The following is a 22,408-nucleotide window of genomic DNA, read 5'->3' as shown; positions in this document are numbered from 1 at the left end:
CAGTGCTCCCCCCAGACATAGGCATGAGCAAGGAGAGAAAGATGCTCTGTGATCCAATCTGGAAAGGAGTCTTCTCTACCTGGTAAACTGTAAAGGAGAGGTGCAATATGATAAATAGAGTGGAGAGGCTCTTGTACTTTTGTACTTTCAAAAGTGCTGTATCTGCAGTCACTCTTATTAAGAACATGCTTCACTTTGAAACCATTGATGCTATTGGGAATACCACACAGCACACATGACCGTAAGACACAAGGCTGTTTAAAGTTAGACTCCTAAGTTCGCACTGAGAAAATCCTTCAGACGTGGCTCAGTTTTCAAAGGGTGAAAACCCTTACCCACTGTCACCAAGAGGAAGGACAAACTGCAGCTATACATTCAACAACAGGCTCAGGATGCCCGAGGCAGATCGTAACAGACCGAGAACACACTCTTGCTGGCAGTGCCAGTGCTGAGGGGGGAGAACTGACCATCTTTTACGTTCTCTGCAGTGATAAATATGCACTGAAGGGAAAACACATGGCTGCCAGAATACTGCTTCTCTCCACAGACCTCACACTACTTTTTTAAAAACACAGACTTCACCACTACAAAGGAAGCCTGAAAACGTCACAGCCAATGCACTGGGGTCTGTGGGAGCAGAATTCCTTCTTCACCTCAAGTAAACAAGTTGTGGCGCAGCAAATCAATTCCTCGCTCCCGAGCTGGTCCGGGAGGGCCCGAGCAGCCCACGCCACTGCTGATTCAGTGCAACCCCACCAGAGGCTTTGGCACGACTGCCGCACGCAGGTGCCTGAACTGAAGCGCTCGAAGGGACTTAATGTAAGGCAGAGTGTGGATTTCATGCCTTCCCTCAGGCCCTTCGGATGGAGCTTCTGCCTTTGAAGGCAGGCCCTCTTCCCACGGGCAACGGTGGAAACCAACCCCGGAGGTGCCGGCACTGCGCTCCCCAGGGACGCCAGGCCCGGCGCGGGCAAGGCGCTCCCGCCCGCGCCAGGCAGAGGGAGGTCGGGGGCCCGGCACCCATCCGAAGGCTCCCAGCGCCTCGCGTGGAAGGGGACCAGGAGCGCGAGCTGGCAGTCAGCCGGCAAACGCCTGCGGAAACCACCGCGAAGCAACCGCCGGAAATAGGTTCCCTGTCTGGGGCAGGCCGAGAAGCGGTTCTGGATCCAGGCGCGAGGTCTTGCTTTTCTCCCCGAGGGGAATGAAAGGACTGGAGGAGAAACCAAAACTGCAAAGGAGTATGAGAACAAAGATAACATCTGAATGAGGAGACCTTCTCCAACAGGTAGGAGACCGAGGTATGGAAAGCATGAAGAGATGGGAAGCCTACTGCTCCTGTCACACCATCCCCATCTAGACTGGGAATGGAGAAGGAAAGAAAGGGCGTTCCCATAAAAAAATGTAATTGAGTGAGACATAAATCAAGAGCCAGTTCACTGGAGTGAATTAAGTTTGGCTGATGTGAACAGTGGGGAAGTGAAAACCTTTGGCTGGGTGCCCAAGGGTGGGGAGGAGGGGAGATAAGATATGAGGTACACGGTGAAAGGGATGCAGAAGGATAGAAATGTGAACAGGTTAGAGTCGATCCAACATTCTGCTCTGGGTCCTACTTTTCCCATTCCAGGGGCTTGGAAGTGTGCGACAGAGCTGATGAAACAGCCTGCAACAAAGAGACAGAGACACCAGGACAACTTTTCAGTTATAAGCTTTTTCTTTTTTAGAATTCAAGCTTACACAGTTATCTATGCCCACTATATTCATAATTACATTTTAATATCTGCATACAAAAGCTATGTAAAAATTATTTTCTTCCCCCAAATATACAAATTTTCTCTTTAGATAGTTTAAAACATTTGTGATCACAGATTTTTTTTTTAATATATTTTAGGCTGAAAAAATATTACCAATCTAGCATAACTCTTAACACTGTTTGCAAAAAAATACATCATCCAAGGTACTTTGTTTTTTACCGTACGGTGTAATGTTTGCCTTACCCTCAGGGCACGAAACTGATATAAAAAAATAAACCAAATAAGCAAAACCCACAAACCTCATAGACAAAGTAAGAAGTCCTCCCAACCAACTTCATAAAAACAAACAACCAACCCAAACCACCCTTCTTTCAAAAAAAATTACGAATGACTAATTTGATGTATTTATGAGCAAACTAAAACTGAAGAGTGCTAAGGAAGTAGGAAAAGAGAAAAAGTATGTCAGCTAGTTCATGCCCTGATACTATCTTTACCAACATTAAATGTGTAATTAAATAAAGTGTCTTTTAATGTTTTACATTGTGCTCAGTAATTTACATAAATTTAATCTACACCCGGGTGCTGATGTAGATTTACATTTGATTGTCTTGTGCATAAACAAGGTTAGCTTTTAAAGAAGGTAAACTGTGCAATGGACAGTCACAAACAACTTATTACCTGCACAATATTGCTTTTTGAAGGCGACATCAGTCAATGTGGATACACACAAATAATGCATACTCTTTGCATTTGCTAACATCTATACGACACACTAAAACTTTGTGATAAGGCCAAACCTTTTTTTTTGTTTTTAATTTTAAAGCAAAAATATACCGCAGTAAAAAAATGTGCTCACACCGTTTTGAGTCTTTAAGTGGAAAATAAATCTCTATCACACTAGAATAAAATTCTCTCTATAAAATTTAAATACGGATCACTTCATTGCTATATCAAAAGGAAACGTCTGGCAATCATTTCCAGATGATCATAATAACAAGACACATTAAGAGGTCCTGTCGCCTCTTCCTTTGTGAAAAGATAAATGTTGAACACTTTCAATTCTCTCACAGTGAGAGGAATACGTTCCTTGGTTGTGGATTTTGATTCTGTCAATGAAAAAGGTTTAGCCTTAGGAATGCTGGCTACATCTCAAAACCATAAGACTGATTTTTATAATTTATGATTCATGCAGCAAGAAGTCAATATGACACATACAGGTTAGAGTTCCATAGCATAAAAATACATCACTAGCAATGACATGCTCCGCTTGTGATCAACAGCCCTGTCTTGGCAGATTACTGATATAAATGGTCTTTCTGGACAGTTTTTTCCTCTTTCTGATGCCTGCCTATGAGGAAGCAAGCAGCCTGCTCAAGGATGATTTGGGACGTGGAGGTCTAACTCTAACGTCTACATTTTGGCAGAATGTAAACAAAAATCATTATCACGCACTATATATGTCATTATAAATATCATAACTTAACTGAGATTACACATGAAATGAATATCTAAATGCATGTGTTACTCAGGGCAAAACCATGAACGGTGACAATCAGGTTTGACAGGAAGAATCTTCTGTGTAAGACCCACACGTAGACCATAAAGCAAACATGAGAGTTACGTGGCACCATCAGAAACGAGACTCTGGACTGTACTGGAAAGTGCACGTTTGTTATTTCACTCAGAAGGCCAGTTACTACAAAGGGTGCTGACTGTAGTACTGATGTCTGCCACTCAGATGGTCAATCCCGTGGCTCAAGCCTACAATGGCTTGAGACCACTGATATTTAAATCAAGTATGTCTTTGCAGAACTAAGGTCAGTATCCACTGGTAAGAGTCTGCAAGAGTATCCTCATGTGATCTAGTTTTGCTCTCATGATCACATAAATCAGGAGTCATACTGAGGGAGTCAATGAAGTCACACAAAATAAGACTGATAGGAGATCAGAGGCCATTAGATGTCAGTACATCAAATCTGTCAAACTAAGAGCTTGGTCTTAGTTTTCAATTGAGGAATACTACTAATCCCCCTCTGTTAATTAATGCCAGACTCCAACTTAATCTATAAAGCTTAGAAAAGCATGTTGACATTATGTCCTTTCTGCGCAAAGCACTGCCAAACCTGTCAAAGTTGGTTGCCTGATTTTAGGCACTTCAGTCCATCTGCAATCACCTAAGGAAGGAGGCCTGATTTTCTGAACCCTGATTAAGCACAACTCCAAACTGCATCAGCATCTTGGGAAGTCAGGCCATTAGCTCGTATGCCTAAATGCAGCTTACGTGCCTGAATTCAGACATCCATTTACGAAGGCTGTTTTAAAACTTTGTAACTTGCCATGGTAGACCTTTGGGGACAAGTTCCCGTATGAGCAATGATTTTTACAGCAGCCAGGGTGCCAAGTGTTAATTCTCAACACTGTCTCAGACTGCAGTTCTGTCCAGGGTATTTCAAGTTCTTTCATGTCTTGCTGCTTCCCCAAGTCAATCCAGTAACTCTCACATTTTTTTCTAACCTCTGATCTTTATTTATTTTTTGATTAATGCAGTCTTGACAATCCCAAGTGTTCAAAAGCCAGTTATGAGGGCCCCAACAGTTATGTGCTAAGTCACTGTTGAGTAGTGACTTCCCACCTAAATAATTAACATTTAGGCTACTGATTTTCTTTATAGCCCAAAGGGTAAGAATTCTTGATGTTAGTGACAGACTGAACCTCTTAAGCAGCAGCACAACTCCAGGAAATGAAGCTCTGAAAAATACATGAAGCATCATGGACCTTGTAGTGAGATCATTGAGAATACTACTGGGAGAAACGTGACTTTTTTCTCCTGGGTCTCATCCACAGCACAGTGAAAAGCTTGTACACTAACTAAGCTCACATTTAGCGAACAGGTGAGATACTTGCGCTGGCTTCAGGAGGCACTCCATGCTCAGATCCTGGGCAGGATAGAACTCCAAAAGACACACACACTTCTCTTTTCTTTGCAAGCCACTGTGGGTATAGATGCAAGTAATGGATCAGCTGTTTTTCTGCTTTCCCTATATGCTATCAGTTCCCTATCAAGCCACCCCTATATCAGGTATCTAGGAGTCTTTACTGGCTATGGATGCTCCTCATCTGAGATTCTGCACGAGTACATGTGAGTTCATCACATTGTCTGGCCTCTTGTTCCAAAAAGTTAGAAAGTTTCTAACTCCTTGTCCCCAAGACATAGTGCTCTACAAGGAATTTGGATAGATACTGATGTTGTTAACACATATGCTTCAAGATGGAGCAAACACAGCCACAACAGAGGCTCTTCAACTTCAGAAAACATTTAAGAACAAATTTCCAATGGTCTGTCTTCCTTGCTACCTGCAAAAAACCCCTGAACACCCCATTGTGTTTTATGTTCTCACAAAATTATGGGTACAAACCCCTAAGTGATAACATCAGTGCTCACAACTCATCACAGGTGCATATGGTATCAAAAAACATGGAGAACAAGATTCCACACCCCTGAAAACATAGCCAATAACACTCCAAATGCTGTATCAATGATGTAGGGAAAAAGGGGTGGAAAGAATTTAACCCCCGACACACACATATTGTGTTCCACCTATGAGATAAGTTTTCCTGAGTATCATGTTTTCATGAGGGGATAAACACATAACATATGGGTTTAGATATGGGCCATGAGCTTTGAAAGTCAACACATCCACTCTAACAATGCCCACTGACTTGCCAGGCAAATATATCAATAAATAGCAGAGAAAGAAACTGGTACAAATGAATGTATAACATGAAAGAACATGGGGTATGAGGAAGTGCAAAATACGTGAACTAAGTCTCTGGTTCCCAGGAAGAACAGAAGGATGCTTTTGATGGATCATACAAATTCAGAGAATGGTTTAATATCAAGTTTATAAAACCCAGGGACAACACCCCTGAATGGGGATGGATGACAGAGAGGAACCTCTACCTATAATGCCCTCATCACCGGCCTCCAAACATTCCAGGACTGTGAGTACTGGCTTGCAGATTTCGGCAGCAGAACATCCTGTCATTGCTCAGTTCGGTTCCTGCTAGTGCAGTTAGTGGAAATAAATTAAAGGAATCAAGAGAGAATCTAGCCAAATGAAACACATACAGACACCAAGGAGGGAGAACCTAGCTGATCAACACACATAAACGCATACTCACACAGGAGAGGGTGAGAGAAGGAGAGAGAGAAGATAAAAATACGGAAATATGTTTAAGACATCTGCTGAACATTTGTAATTATATATATATAAAATTATATATATATACGTGCATATAATCTTTATATATATATATAAAACAAAAGATTACTGCCAAGCAACACTGTATTACTGGGATAAAGCTGTACAGTCTTGAGTGTCATTAATAACACAGTTGGTTTCTGTCCCATCTGAAGGTCACCCTGTACGTTTTGTCCTCCTTGTCCTCATTCTGTGAGCATTCATATCCCTGAATAACTCTGAGGAAAGCCTGCTATCCTGACAGAGAGCCTTCTCCCTCAGCGTGACAAGTTTTCCACACACCTCAGAAAAAGCAGACTTCTCCACTCTCTGGAAAAGCACCTCAGAGGACCAAATTCCCCTCCTTACTCCAACAGACCTTCCAGTGAAGTTACTTGGAGTTCAAATGTAGTAAGAACTGAAGGATCTTACTTTCTTATACACATGGAAAAAAAATAAGTCAGTCCCTTCTAACACTCTGCATTATTTTAAGTACTTGATTTATGGGGCACAGTTAAACTGTATCTGTTGGAACAATCCTCAGATAATGATGGGATCATGACGATGATGAAGATCCTAGATCATAATGGTGACTGTCACAATACAAACAACCATAAAGACTAGAAATTTCATCTCACTAATTGGTCACTTGTGCCCTGCAAAATGAGGTAATACTAGACAGAATTGCCAGGGTCAAATTAACAATAGCTGTTTTAACTTGGAGGCCAATTTATTTTCTGCCACTTCAATTTCTCTCCCATATTTTCCAAGCATTGATGTGTGTGAGCTGGTGACCACGCAAGTGCTGGTGAATGAGATTGGTCTGTTTGTATTTTCACTGTTAAGCTGCCAAAGCATTCACATCAAAGGACCGAAGAACAAACTGCAATAGTCACAAGTACCCGCATTAAGGGGATGTTTTCATCCATGTGTATACAACTGCCCCCCAGCAACCCCAAAAGAAAACCCAAACAAAAACCCAACCCCGCCTCAAGAAACAGAAGAGCACGAAAGAAGAAGAGGAACAAACAGAGGTGAGAAGAGTCGGGCAACGGGATGAAATGACAGCCAGTAGTGCGACGGGGGTGCAGAGAACCGCTCCAGTCTCTCTAATCCTCAAACACTTCCAGGAACAACGGAGGGAAGAGTTCTGTGGGGCACTCCACCTTCATGTGCAGGAAGCGGCTGGCATGGCAGGCTCCGATCATTCGCAGGTCTGTCACTTTCATCAGCAGTTTTGGCCAAAAGTGTGCAACATGGTGTTTTCTGTAATTAATGTAGTGTTCGAATGCCAGGAGGAAACCCTCTTGACACTTTTCTATCCTCTCGACGCAAACAAGGCCTGGGCGATCTGTAGATACAACGAAGGAGAAATATCATTATTACTTATTTACTTTAACAAATTCCTGATCATAAGTCAGGAAAAATAGGACGATTCCGTTGTTAGGAAAGAAAGGAGAGAAACCAAGGACATTGGTTTCTGCCACAAACAACTTCTTTGACTCTGGACACCTCACTGTCAGTACTATCTCTGTTAAAACAAGGAGATAATCCTTCCTTTCTTCATCCTTTGCCTGCTTTGCCCATTTAGAGTATAGCTGTTTGGGAAGTGTTTCCTTACAGTGCCTACAGCAACAGATTCCTGATCTCTGCTAAGGCTTCTACCTATACCTTTCTGTAAAACAACCAATGAAGAACCAAAAAAATGTCCTCGTCAGATACTTAAAATACGTTTCTTTTCTATCTGTTTCTCTACAGTCTGACCAATGCTTTGATCAAGCTACAATCCATGGGTGAGCTGCAAAGGAAACTGTTATAGAGCACCAAGGAACAACAAAGGCCATAAGTTTGGCTAATTGTCTCAACTGGCATGCAGATGGGCGCTGGGAAAGCTCCTTTCACAAATCACTCTTCATGAGACACTTCTGGGAAAGCAGGTCCTCTGAACTGCCTTCTGAAACCCCTATTCATGTATCACTGTGTAGGGAACTAAAAAGAAATCAAAATGTTTTGATTGGGAATGTCAAGTGCTGTGTTGTGATTAATGTGGAAACCTTTCCGTCTCAGATGCAGTTAATGCTTGTAAATCACTCTGTGTGTATTGTTATTCAGTGCCCAATCTTCAAAGTGGTCTTAAAACAAAATCTTGCCAAATCTGCCACTGCCCAAGAATGGAATTTCCTCTTTGGGCTGGCACAGACAGTGGAAGCATATTTGAAAACATACTCAATTTGAGAAGGTTAGAAACTCTTTGGAAATCATATGAAATGGTCTGTGCTGCTTCTGTATCACGCCACCAAGAGACCAGTTGCAAATGGTCCCAGTGTGGGGAAACAGCACAGCTCTCAAATGCCCACTAGCAAGCGGTGGTGCTGTTAAGTAGGAAAACAAGATGGCAGGTCAAACTAAGCATATGAGACTGATGGAAATGTGTATGAACTGTACTTCCCACCCAATGCATGGTAGTACCTAGGGAAGAGGGATCTTTTTGTAAGGACAACTGTTGCTAAATTATTAGTTTTTCATTCAAGGCAAATTGCCTCAGAATCAATCTGATATCTTTCTGATGATCACCCCTGCCACCTCCCTAAGTACTCAACTGAGCAAGATGTGTTACCATAGCCACTTTTACGTCCATCTCTCTGAATACCCTGAATATTTTTCCTAGTGCTCACCAAACTAATTCTAAGCTGCATCGGGATTTTGAGAGAAAATTTCTCCCACATTACTCTAGTCAGCACTACAAGATCTAACATACCCTATTTCTTTTAAAAAGAGGCTTGTGACAAAGACTAAAGAGTTTAAAAATGGTTGGGGTTCCAATATATTTCTGTTCTCACCTGATGACATGAGCAGAACAGCCTGAAGAAGGGCAACCTCGGTGTCATCCAGGTTAAATGAAGAAAGAGACATGCCCAGGTCAAAAATGGCATCAGACACTACGCCAAGACCCCCATTTTTCAGCTGGCCCCTTGTCACCGCCATCTCCCCATTTAGTGTTAAAGTCTCACTCTCGGGGTCATAGCGAACTGCTGCTCGGAGGGACATTATCTCCATACAGCAGCCTTTCAGAAGGATGATCTGGTCTTCACATGGCAGCTGCAGAAATTATAAACAGTAAAGAAAAAGATATGTTTTTCAAACTGAGTTTGTTTTACAACTACAGTAAATCCATGAGCATAAAGTTGCAGTTCACACCCCAGGACCCTACCTCGCATAGTGCAGCTACCCTCCAAAAACGCTGCTGACCAACTGCACCACACAAACCTCCAAGACTCTCATTCCTGCTTTCAGAAGCTGCCAGCAGGTTACCATCCCCACACACCCTTAGGAAATCTAGTGATGACACAGCTGCAGGCAAGTCATCCTGGGCAAGACAGTCAACACAAACCAAGCTGGTTCAGATGCTGACGTGAAGTGATCCAACTTGCAGAAGTGCTGCTCTCTGTGGGACCACTCAGTTTGTGGGAGCATTATAGAATTAAGTCCAATAAACCTTAAGAATGTAGCTTTCCATTTTGCAGAACATTTCACAAAGTGTGAAGGGTGAAGCAGACCTGTCAGATGCCAGGTTGGTGGTAACATATACTATTGGTTTTGTCTCCAATCAGGGGTGGATCTAACTGAGATGGCTGAAGTGGTCACTGTTCTCAGCTGTTCACCCTTCTCTCTTCTACTGCTAAGCTCCCTCAGCTTACAACTTAGCATAACAGAATAAACTATAATTGGGGCTGGTACAGACCTCAGCCATCCTGGTTAAACTCACTGCCAGCCATGCTTATTTCTTACCTCCTTGAAAGGAGGCAAAAAACCATCCATTTCTGATTCATATAAAATTATTATATTTACCTGATTTGCAATTCAAAATGAAAAAAACCCCAGCAACTATAGGTTTACGTGGCAACTGTGTACTCGCAAGGCAAATACATTGATTTGGCATAAAATGATGTAGAGTGGATGCCACAGAGTTACCTAACACAAGTGGAAAGCAGTTCCCTGTTAGAGAAGAGTTTTAAACACAAAGCTAGCCACAATCAGACAAAGGAGTTGAATCATGCAGCTATTTTTCCAGCAATGCCAACTTCAGGTGTGAAGTGTTTGATACACAAGAAAAATGACTCATCCTCTTCAGGGCAAATCACTTTCTGCAGATCACACTCAGCTCAGCAGCAATGTGGGGAAGGCTGCACAGGCACAGTGGCAGTCTCACTACCCAATGATAATGCCACTATTTGGCTGCTGAGGCTGAAGTAGGTAAAGAAACAGAGTAAGAAATAAGAAAAGAAAAAAGAAAAGAAAAGAAAAGAAAAGAAAAGAAAAGAAAAGAAAAGAAAAGAAAAGAAAAGAAAAGAGAAAAGTGTGAGAGCAACCATGAAGAGATATTGGAATAGATAACTGCAGCAAAAAAAGGGACATGAAAGAAAGGAAGGGAGAAGGCAGAAGAAAAGAGAAATGAAGAAAAAAATAAGGAGGAGGAAAAATGGTAGAAAAGAAATAGATAACATTAGGGAAGATATTTCGTGATGCTTCAGCTGTTTTATTAGTGAGCCATTAAACAAAGGAGAATTTCTCTTCCTACTTGAACCTTCTTGAAACTTCTTTATGGTAGTGGTGATCTCATTATGCTCATCCTTCACCTGCTTTCCTAATTCTGAAGGATACATGGGACATCTGTTTCATGGATGCCAAGCCTCAGGTCTTACCTGCCAGTAGCAGCAGTTACCAAAGACAGGGAGCTTGAATTTCAGTTCTGCTCCCAAGTATGCAGGCTTCAACGCTACCTACGCTCATCACTTGATCATTGCTACCAGAGCACCTCCTAGGAGTGGGGTCAACAATGTGACTGATTATCTGCCACATGTTGTCCTTTCCTTCTCTCTCTCTGCAGGGAGAAAAAGCAAAAGGCAGGAACCTGAGGTGCTCACCTTGGCAGGACATACTGGCAGCCAGCACACGTGTAATGCAACACCATGGAACTGAGCTGAGCTGAGCTACCTAGAAGGGTATTTACACAGCTTCACCCAGTGTGGAACCACTGATGCCTGTGACACTTAAACTCACATCAAACTGATTAAATGCTCCTCAATCTTCATCTTCTAAGCAGAAGGAAATGCAAGAAGGAAACAACAGCAGAAATGCTGAGAAGTAAATGAAGTTTTCCTTAAGTACTTCGATTACTCTGGGATTAGACTTTTGCTCTGAGGCATGGGCCAATGGATGCACACAAACTAAGCTGGGCACTCATAGTGCTTTGCTGGCTTGCACATGTGTCCAAAAAAGAGAGAAAGAAGGAAAAGTAACCGTGAATATATAAGTGGCCATGGATGTTCCTTGCTGTGCCCCTCCTTCATAGAGATTTACTACGCTCTCAGCCTGAGCCTCTGTGGAAATTAAGAACTGAGATAATGTTTAAATGCTCTGCAGGTCCTATGGGAGAAAGCAGGGCTTTTTCTCATAAACAAATCCAGAGCCCACTCAGTGTTGCTTCTAAGAAAAAGCTATGGGTTAAAAACCATAACCGAAATCAAGTTAACAGGACAGAGCCCCTTCAAAAAGGAGCAAACATCTGTCATTTCTTTATCCTACAGCAGGAACTATATGACAACTTGGAGGATGGCTGTCCTGTTCCTTTGTGTTCAAGAGGAGTTGTCCCTCACTCTGCCATCAGACCTTGCTGTGTATGGGTGTCAGGTTTACACAGTGGCTCAGCTGTAAACAAAGCCTGTCCTAGTTGAGCTGCATAACCTACAGAGGTCATGCCCAATGACGCCTTGACTTCTTCATCCATGCTTCCTGCCCAGCTCTGACACAAGTGGGCCCACAGTAGCCAGGAGGGGTAGGAGATGTCAGATGGGCACTGCAGTCTGTGTGTGACTGGCAAAGCTTTCTAAATTAAAAAGACTACCTTGGTTTGTCACTGCAACTTCCCACCAACAAACGCCAAATCAGAGGAGACAGATTCCCTCAGACACTGAATGCTGCAGGCGCCTCTTGATCTATGGACACATTCCTTGTATTTTAAAATCTTCATGCTTGGCCACTATTTCATGCTTTCTTGGCTGATGAAGCCAATGCTGAGGTTAGCCAGGGAGAGCTATTTACACTATGCCAACTATTGATATTTACCTCTTCTTGTTCTGTAGGTGCCAAAGGACATAAATAGCTCTCCTTGACTGACCTTCAAGAAAAGCTGCCAGCCACAGAGGAGTAAAATGCTATGACTGCCTTAAACTTCCTTCCTGACTGATGTTATTAGGAGGAAACACTGTTGCCGAGTTAGGAAGCCCAATGAACTCATTGACCGTGGTCCCTCCCATTTTGATTGTCATTCACTTGGCATTTCACCAGCAGAGTCAAGTGTTGCTCGGCAGTGTGGGTGAGCAGGCAGGCATCCTTCCATGGCTGGATTGGGGATATTTCCATGTTAAAACTCCCATGGTTGTGGATCCCAAGGGACTCACAAGACTTAAAATTATTAAAATTATTAAGACTGAAATATTATTTCAGGCTGCAGTTCTGATAACATTTTTTAAGTTAGGAAAAAAAAATCATCATCCATTGCATCTGGTCCTTCAATAAAAATGATACCTTGGTGTAAATGAGATCAGCCTAGGGCTTCTCTATTCCCAATGTGCAACCAAGTCTATTTGAGCCCATTTGCTGTATATTTTACATGTCAGTATCTACCTGGAATGACAATCCATTATTTTTACAGACTCTTTTATGCACAACCTCCCCGTTCAGGAAAAGCATGCCTAGGGAACACAATAAGGCAAGTGCCATTCCTGGATAGGGATGCTTTCCTGAACTGAAGAACTTGTTACTGCATAGACCCAACTCCACAATACTGTACCTGCAAGGAGCCAGAAAGCACAGAGGGAACTGTGTGCTGGAAGATCTGATTAAACGTATCAAAGATGCTTCTAGACAGTCTCTTTTTGTTCATTTGCTTTGTTCAAGGCCACCTCTAAAGACACATTCGAGTCCCTAATGAACCATGATGACTTCTAGATGAACAAAATCAGGATTTCAGTAATCACAAGAAAAAGAAAACTCATAAGAATCCAGATGATTCTAGTCCTATCTATTTTGAGTCTCTTTAATTTTTCTGATTTTAAACATAGTGAATTTTTCAGTTCCATGCCAGGAGTATTTTGAATAGTTTTTAACAAAAGGCATATACATGAGGAGTGCAAGGAAGTCTTCTTACCTCACAAAACATAGGCAACTTTTTGGCAAAATCCACCACTCTTGTAATCGCTGGTGTGATAATTTTTGTAAACTGGCTGAAGGCTTCTAAATCGACTTTCCCACCTTCTGGGGCATTAACTATCGGTGCCTGCCCAATATCTTCTGGCTAAGGATATAAACAAAGATATTTCAAGGAATAATCTATCTTAGAGCAAGTATTTTATACTTAAAAAGTCCTGCTTGGTGACAGAAGATATGCTAAAATAAAAAATAACACTATTCACTTTATAAGTAATGCCCATTACGCCACAAAACGTGTAAGACATTTGTGAAAGAGGTGACTGCACAGAGAAATGGGTGACTGGCATGCCGATACCCATCCTATGTGGGCAGCTACATTTCTGTGCACATGCAGTTTCTTCCTTGTGCCTCTATCTGAGTATCTTGTGGGTGTAGTGTATGCATTTTTTGCTTAAAAATACAAGCATGTTCTTGTTTCTTACAAGTGCTGAGAAGTCCCAAGTTTCTCTAAAAGCAAAGGGAGCTGAGCTGACTTGTTACCCCCGAGAAGATGCTGAGAGCTTTGCAGAATTAGGCTCTCTCACCTACTCGAAGTTCTGAAATCCTCCCCAGAACAGATTGCCTGGTATCACAGAGCTCCAGGCAACTGCCAAGGCCTGTTTCCAAAACCAGGCTAAAACAACTGATGACTAAGAATGGGCTAACACAAAGCTAGTCTGGATAAAGTGACTAGAATTTGAACTCATCTGGGTGAAATTTTGGTTGAAAATCACATTCTGCATGACTTCAGCCCAAGGCTTCTCCAAAAGAGAAAAAAAAAAAAAATTTTGAGAATTTCAATAGGGATATACAATGAAATAGTTTCAAGCAGAATCCGTGATGAGTTTTTTTTTATTCCAGCTGTACCTCAACCTGATTTTATGACAGCTTGTCAATGTTACCATGTATTTTAAAAGCAGGCACATCAAAGCTGTTCTGTTCGCTAAGTGTGGCTTTGTGGTTGTAAAAGACCTGCTAACCACCATGCAGAGGTTCCATTTTGTTCACATTAGAGAGTCAAAAAATGGATAAAACCCAGAGAAGAAGGTCTTTAAGACTGATGGACTTCATGACAATCATATAAGGGCGCTTGAACAGGGGAGGTGCTGAAAGTGCTGTCTGTAATAAAAACTTGTGCTAGGCAGTTTTTTAAAGCAACACATCATAAAGATGAAGATCCTTCCACAGCTCTGTCACCAATCTGAATCCAAATCTAATTTCCTTCAAGAAAAAACTCAGCAATGTGTTAATAAAGCAAGCACCAATTGTAAAGGAACAATGAAGCGGACTGGGCTCAATTATCCGACGGTTCCTACTAAAAAACTCAAATAATCCCAGTTCTAGGCTCTCTGCCTCCCTGAATCTTGGGAAACTAAACCACATTGTCTTGTGTGCTCATGATAAACAACCTTCATCACTTCCAAGCAAGAAGACCAAATGCTTAAAACCACGCATAACATTGTTAGGGAGAAAAAGAAAGAACACAGCATTTTCTTGGGAAAGGCAAAAGCTAACACACTCCAGAAGGGCATGGAACTGGAGAGCCCTTGCCACCTAACTCACCTCAACAGGAAAAGAGGTCCAGACCTCAAAGGAGCTCCTGCTGTTGAAGAACCAGCCTCAGCTGCCCAAGGACCGACCCACAGCTCCTGGGGTGTGTGGTCAGCTCCTCTTGCTCTTCAGCAGCTTGTGGCAGGGGCTTTCAAAGCCCTGCACCTGGGGCTGGCATGCCGTCCCAGACTTTCCCTTCTGTGCTCACTGCAAGGTGTCAGTGAGCTTCCTACGCTTGCCTTGAAACCACTGGGCTTCGGCATATGAGCACCTCAAAGAACCGGGAGGCCCTGCAGCAAGGGCTGCATCGAGAGCAGTTTCGTCTGACCTAGGAACCAGCTGTGGAAGTCACAGCTGGTTTCTGAACTGCTCATTACAGTTGCCACCCCTGCCTCTGCCCCACCCGTCCCCTCTCCCAGTAGCCCCATCGTTACATCACCTCATGCTCTGCCTCTGGGCACCCTTTGCTGGAGGCTCCCCCTCTGCTGTGACTGCCTCCAGAGCCTGAAGTCCCTCAACGGCCATATTTTACGTGGCCCAGCGTACTCATTCCCAGCCTCAGCCTCAAGCTCCCCGTGCTTTATCCCAAACCAGGTGATACCCAAAGAACAGCACTGCTGTCTAAGCAACCAAATGCACTATTGGAGCTGCTTCTTGGTCTGCTAAAACCAGCATCGCAAACCTTGCTGTCCAGCAGCACTGCAAAGTGCTCTGTTGCTTCTTGCCAGGGATCACTGGCTATGGTTTCCTGACTGCAAGCTGTTACAAACATGCAGCCATTCATATAGAAATTTAGACAGTGCCACTGGAATTAGCAAAACATTATAAAAGGGATCTGCTGGTTTGAATATATGATTTCTCTTAGCAATTTAACGGTGGGTTGAGATTCCCATGGTGAATTAGGCAGCAGGAGCCTAGGCTTGCAAAAAATGAGTATTCTCTATCTGATTGGGTACACACAGACTGTTAAAGACCCCTGTGTATTCCTGAAACACAGCCTATAATCCCTCTTTTGTGCTGTATAAGTATTTTGCATTCTGCACTTATTTCCTTTAAAAATCGATTTAGAAAAATCAAATAAATCCTCCTTTTAGGCCGAGCATCACAAATAATTTATTTTCTGATCCTTAGTTATAGGCTGAAAACTTAAGTTGTCTTGTAGTCTGCAATCCCAATGATATAGTGTATGTATCATCCGGCTTTCACTGAAATTCATTTTTCTTTGCCAAATTTATTTTAATTAATATGTTCACTTTGGAACAAGGAAGCAAAAAACACGAGTTATTAATAAAAAATATCAGCTTTCACCTAAAACTTTATATTGTTTTAACACTTACAATATGTCGTTTGCTAGACCCTAAATCAGACAACTATCCCTAGATATAATGTATAAAAAAAAGATATGGTATGCATTACAGACTGCTACTGTTGTTAATCAGGAGTGAAACAATCTTTCTACTTTTTCTTATCATAGCACATTAAAAGTATCCAGCTGGGTAAGCCTTAACTTAGCAACATGCTGTTTATCATCTGAAATACATGGTCTGATCAAACACTGAGCTTCAGGCAAGAATAAGCAAGTAGTAAATACAGAAATCACCCGGTTTTCATAAATGTCAATACACTGGCAGATATACCCTCTTCAGGGTTGCAGTGTTGGGAAGGGACTTCAGAAGAAAGGCACCTGGCACCAAGAGCAGTGTAAAAGGCTACAGTCCTTACCAGAAATTTCCTTTTCTGCTTCCAGTGGCTTCCTTGCGCATTGGTGGCCACATGTGCTTCAGTAACAATTTTGATGAGCTCCCATTCCTCATCCGTTGGCTCTGGTTTGTGTCCAATGGTTTTCTGCAGCTCTTCCCGACGTCTCTTCTCTCGATTTTCTTCTATCAGCTTCCTCTTTGCCAACCGCTTGCTGTCATCCAACACCACTAGCAGCGGAAAAAGCATTGAAAAATGGCAGGAAGCTCTTAAGAATGTCTGAACTTTGGTCTTTTCTATGCCTGAGGTACTAATTGATCACAAACACCTTAACTAATCAGCAAAGAAGTACTTTGGTAAGACCCACAGTTGACACAGTTCTCTTATTTTTCCCTCCAAACTTCATTTCCTCAGAAGCCTGGATTGCAAAGAACGACTTACCCTTCTGGTAACATTTTGTATATCGCCATTGCCTTCAGTGGCTTAGTCCACCAATAAAACTAGTATGTAAAAGCTTTGTGAGGACTCAAAGTGCTCCTATAATGGACTTGGAACAATCCATGTTGGGAAAGATGCACTTACGTTTTCTTTAAAGTAGTACCAGCACGCTCACTGTTCTGAATTGTGTAGAATGTGCTCTTGTCAGCCAGCAGAAGGCAACATGGATTTAAGAAAGTGGGAGTACTTACTCACAGGAGGGTCAACTACCCGTTGCATGACATGATCAGAAACAATCTGCCTTCGGCTCTTTCCTTAAGCCCCACAAACGGTGCTGTTCTGTAGCACTGCCCTAGAGCCCTGCTACTTCCAGTGATGCCAGACACACAGGCCCCAGGGCTGCGCATCTCTGACCACCACTGAAGGTTTTATCCCATTTTCCATGCAAACATGAATAGGCCATTTAAACCGACTGGCCCGCTTTAGCAGAGGAGGACCACTCTGATCCACAACTGGCAGCAGGCAGGCAGGAGCAAGGAAAACCCCGCTTACATGCTTCTGTTCAGGCATTTTAACTCAAAGGTGGAAGAAACCCTTCTGGAGCTGGGGGATCGCTGGCCAGTCTGCCCTGCTCAGTGACAGCTCCTTTGGGGCGTATGTAGGTGCAGCCCACAGAGGCTGTGGCAGCTTTATGGCAATGGCACCTTCTGGTCAGAACCAGGCTCAGAGAGACGTCTCACTCTGCACAGCCGCTGCCTGGCTGAGGCTCACCGCTGCCTGCGGCGTCAGACGGGTCTGGGTGCGAAGCGGTGACCCAGGATGATCCAGCCCCCCTCTCCCGAAAGTCTACCCGGCTAAAATGAAATTGTGTCATTTCTTCTATTTCTAGACATAAGGCACTGTTATACATTACAATAACAATGGAAAATACTAAGTTAGAATATTTTTCTGTTGTTTATTGGGCCTGTTTTCCTGCCAGCTCCTCTGCAGAGGATTACGCTGGCAACAACCATTAACATTAATGTACAGGGGGATTTACGTGACTTCCTCCCATTTGCACTAATTGAAGTTATCGGTGTAAATCCCTGTGCAATAGCAGGGAAAGAAGATCCCCAAGGGTTAATCGTGTAGCCATATTTTCTAGTTCTTTAGAATGAGAGTAGAATTCTTTGTAGTGCATAACTTCTTCAGGGCTAAAAATAAAACAAACAACTGCAGGATGACTCATACAACGACATTCAATTTCACATCCTCCAGAATTTTCTAAACAAGATGGTTTTTTCTCAAGCAAAGTGTCCATCCAGATGCATTTCTCCCTCCTCTCCTCCAAAGAGTGAACATTCCTACTGTTACTCAGCCTGGGAAGGCCAGGAGAAGGTGCAGTCTGATGAAGGATAAACAAAAAATTACAGGCCTATGAAAGTGGTTTGATGCAATGAGCGTAATTCCCCAGTACAAGTTATTAAAAACAAAAAAGTGCTGACAGTTCTGCTCTGCTTTAACAATCTTCACCAATCAACACACTTTAAGCAAACACACACATTAAAAAAAAAAGAGAGAGAAAAGAAAGAAAACCAGAAAAATGTACTTACAATCTGTTGCCATGCCAACAAAGATACATTTTTTGAAGCGACATTCCTGGCACTGATTTCTTGTTACTTTGTCTATCACACATTTTCCTTCATATTTACAGGAATAGGTTGGATGGAGGTTTTTCTGAATGGTTCTTCTAAAAAAACCCTAAGTGCAATAAATAAATACATTGGAAAGCATTAGCATTGTGCAATTTTTTCAATTTGGGAGCCACTTTGGTTTGGTAGGAATTTACCTAAGTAGGCAAGATAACATACTTCATTCCATGAAACTCTCAAAGAGGAAAAGAACAAACCAGTTTTATAGTGTATGGCATTTCTTTTCTGAGTTTCACAAAACACTTCCTGCCTAAAAATTAAAAACATAGAGACATCTGAGGTAAGTAAAAGCATAAATAATGTTGTCTTGAGGGACAAATACTGTCTACATGTCTTCTTCAAGTCTTACGTTTCTGTGTGTTAATTTTTGCTTAATTTGAACTACAGAGTTTATTTTGAGCCCCTTTCTAAATTACATAATCATTTTGAGGGATATTAAGATGTATATACATACTTTTAATTAAAGAGCAGCTTCTGCAAATAGTAAGAAAGGTGGTGTGTATGTGCTACTAAATGATTAAGAACGAACAGTTCTACTCCTTTCTTTCTATGAAAGCCAAATAACCAACCAACCAACCAAATCTGGGCAAGACTAAGAGTCTTGCAAACACAATTTACACAATCTTTGAATTTGGTTCTAAATAATGGACTCATAATTTAAAATTATTTGTATTTCTGAGAAGAGGATTTGATTTGTATTTACCACAGTCCTCTGTATTCAAAAAAAGATCACCAATAAAGATCCCTCTGTATATAAATCCATTCTTTCTTTCTATCTATCTATCTATCTATCTATCTATCTATCTATCTATCATAATATAGATCTGTATTGCCAGTTGCAACATGGATATGAGGTCAGATCCTAAGCTCATGCGAACTAATGTAGCTCCACTGAATTTACTGATTTATACACCCCATAGACCCTGGCCTTAGGTAAAGAAATCAGACACAACTTATCTCTGAACATTACGGACCTAATTCTGGTACTAACTTCAACATGACTCTTCTCATTGACTTTAATTTCAAGTTTAAGACCATCTACATTCAGCAATGTGGCTTGGGACCACCTTGACATAGAGAATACACTGGGACCCTGGTCCTGTTTGACTGAGGCTGCTGAGAATGGCTTTGGTTTCAGTGAAAACAATGGCAAAATTCGAGAGAAATTTTACCTAATGAATAGCCTCTTCAGCTGGGATTTTATCTAATGAATAGTCTCTTCACTTCACTAGGTGAAAGGTCTGTTTTTAACCATGTTAAATAACACCTGGTAAAATCTTATAGCAGTGTGTAATTTCTTTTAACACAGAATGTTGAATTAAGACATACAGATAAGTCTGTATTTCAGCTTGAGCTCTAACTCCAGTGAAAATAAAGAGTCTTGTCTTCATTAGAGTTTTATCTTACAAGATCCAGCTCGAGCTAAGAGTACAACTCTTTCTTCCTTAATAATGATAAGACCTGAAATCTCAATTAAACTGTGTTGCATAAAGCACTTTGCAAGACTGGGACCTGTCGGGTTGAACCAAAATCCAGGAAATCACAGGCAAGATGTCCTTATGTAGGGTTTAGATCAGGTCTCAAACTCTCATCTACCCAACAACTGGATTTGGATCCACCCTCAACCCTGTGACGAATTCCTAGAGACAGGAGCTGAAGGAGGAAGTGGAAAGGTTGAGGAGTATCAGGGAGTGTGAGAGGGAGATAGATTGGTGGGCCCACACCCTACCATCCCTGAGGCAGGGGCAGCAGATGGAGGCTCCGCAAGAAGCGGAGGTTCCCCTGCCCTCCTGCCACCAGGCAGGAGGGGACCTAAGAGATGGAGGGGAATGGATACAGGTCCCTGCTCAGGGAGGCAGGCAAATCCCCTCCCGGTCTCCCTCACCTTCCCAGTTGCCCCTACGCAACAGGTATGGGGCTCTGGAACTTGAGGACCAGGCCAGTGAAGATCAGGGTGTAGATGAAGCCCTATCTAGGGAGGTGCCTAAGCCCAGTCGGGCATCCCCACGCATTCTCACATCCTCAGAAAAAAGAAAAAGGAGGGTAATTGTTGTAGGCGACTCCCTCTTAAGGGGGACAGAGGGCCCGATATGCAGACCTGACCCATCCCACCGGGAAGTCTGCTGCCTCCCTGGGGCCCGGGTAAAAGACATTACCAGGAAACTCCCTGGTCTGGTTCGGACCTCTGATTATTACCCATTGCTAGTTGTGCAGGTTGGCAGTGATGAGATTGCAGAGAGGAATCCAAAGGCAATCAAAAGGGATTTCAGGGCACTGGGACGATTAGTAGAAAGATCGGGAGCACAGGTACTGTTTTCCTCAATCCCTTCAGTGGCAGGGAAATACACTGAAAGGAACAGGAAAACACACCTGGTCAATACGTGGCTCAGAGGCTGGTGCCATCGGTGGAATTTTGGGTTTTTTGATCATGGGGAGACTTACACAGCACTGGGCTTGCTAGCGACAGATGGTGTCCAGCTGTCTCATAGGGGTAAGAGAATCCTTGCTCATGAGATGGCAGGGCTCATAGAAAGGGCTTTAAACTAGGTTCGAAGGGGGCAAGGGATAAAACTAGGTGCACCAGAGATGAGCCTGGGAGCAGCATGCCGATGTTAGGGGTGGATTCGATGACCCAGCTCAAATGCATCTACGCCAACGCACGCAGCATGGGCAATAAACAGGAGGAGCTGGAAGCCATTGTGCAGCAGGATAGATATGACTTAGTCGCCATCACGGAAACATGGTGGGATGACTCCCATGACTGGAGTGCTGCAATGGATGGCTACAAGCTCTTCAGAAGGGACAGGCAAGGTAGAAGAGGTGGTGGGGTGGCTCTCTATGTTAGGGAATGTTTTGACTGTTCAGAGCTACATGATTCTGATGACAAGGTGGAGTGCTTATGGGTGAGGATGAGAGGGAAAGCCAATAAGACAGATATTGTGCTGGGAGTCTGTTATAGACCGCCTGACCAGGTTGAAGAGACGGATGAATCGTTCTACAAGCGGCTGGCAGTAGTCTCAGAATCGTGTGCCCTTGTCCTTGTGGGGGACTTTAACTTTCCAGACATCTGCTGGAAATACAACACAGCAGTGAGTAAACAATCTAGGAGGTTCCTGGAGTGTGTGGAAGATAACTTCTTGACACAGCTGGTGGGTGAGCCAACCAGGGGAGGAGCCTTGCTAGACCTGTTGTTTACAAACAGGGAAGGACTGGTGGGAGGTGTGATGGTTGGAGGCCGTCTTGGGCTTAGTGACCATGAAATGGTAGAATTTTCAATTCTTGGTGAGGCAAAGAAGGTGGTCAGCAAAACCACCACTATGGACTTCCGGAGGGCTAACTTTGGCCTCTTCGAGGCACTGGTTGAGAGAGTCCCTTGGGAGACGGTCCTGAAGGGCAAAGGGGTCCAGGAGGGATGGACATTCTTTAAAAAGGAAATCTTAATGGCTCAGGACCAGGCTATTCCCATGTGCCGGAAGTCAAACCGCCGAGGAAAACGACCGGCCTGGCTGAATGGGGAGCTTTTGCTAGGACTTAAGAAAAAAAGGAGAGTTTATCATCTCTGGAGGAAAGGGCGGGCAACTTGGGAGGAGTACAGGGATCTTGTTAGATCATACAGAGAGAAAATTAGAAAGGCGAAAGCTCAGCTGGAACTAAATCTGGCCACTATCGTAAGGGACAACAAAAAATGTTTTTACAAATATGTTAACAGTAAAAAGAATCCCAAGGAGAATATCTATCCTTTAATGGATACAGAAGGGAACGTAGCAACCAGTGATGAGGAAAAGGC

The 22,408-nt window shown here is 42.9% G+C and overlaps 1 protein-coding gene across 11 annotated transcripts in view; it reads right to left on the bottom strand.

Moving 5' to 3' along the window:
• Positions 1-1,692: 1,692 nt before the first annotated feature.
• THRB (thyroid hormone receptor beta) overlaps positions 1,693-22,408 on the bottom strand; it is a 182,707-nt gene continuing 161,991 nt past the window's right edge. For all 11 annotated transcript variants that reach the window (XM_052798066.1, XM_052798086.1, XM_052798107.1 and 8 more), the window contains 5 exons: positions 18,523-18,670; positions 16,517-16,722; positions 13,203-13,349; positions 8,833-9,091; positions 1,693-7,343 (listed from right to left, as the gene is read on the bottom strand). In XM_052798066.1, the coding sequence (XP_052654026.1) occupies positions 7,102-7,343; positions 8,833-9,091; positions 13,203-13,349; positions 16,517-16,722; positions 18,523-18,670 (1,002 nt within the window). In that variant the 3' untranslated portion in view covers positions 1,693-7,101. The remainder of the gene's footprint in view (positions 7,344-8,832; positions 9,092-13,202; positions 13,350-16,516; positions 16,723-18,522; positions 18,671-22,408) is intronic.

Source organism: Harpia harpyja, chromosome 1, assembly GCF_026419915.1.
Source record: "Harpia harpyja isolate bHarHar1 chromosome 1, bHarHar1 primary haplotype, whole genome shotgun sequence".
Taxonomy (NCBI): domain Eukaryota; kingdom Metazoa; phylum Chordata; class Aves; order Accipitriformes; family Accipitridae; genus Harpia; species Harpia harpyja.
This window is presented reverse-complemented; position numbering and strand designations above follow the sequence as displayed.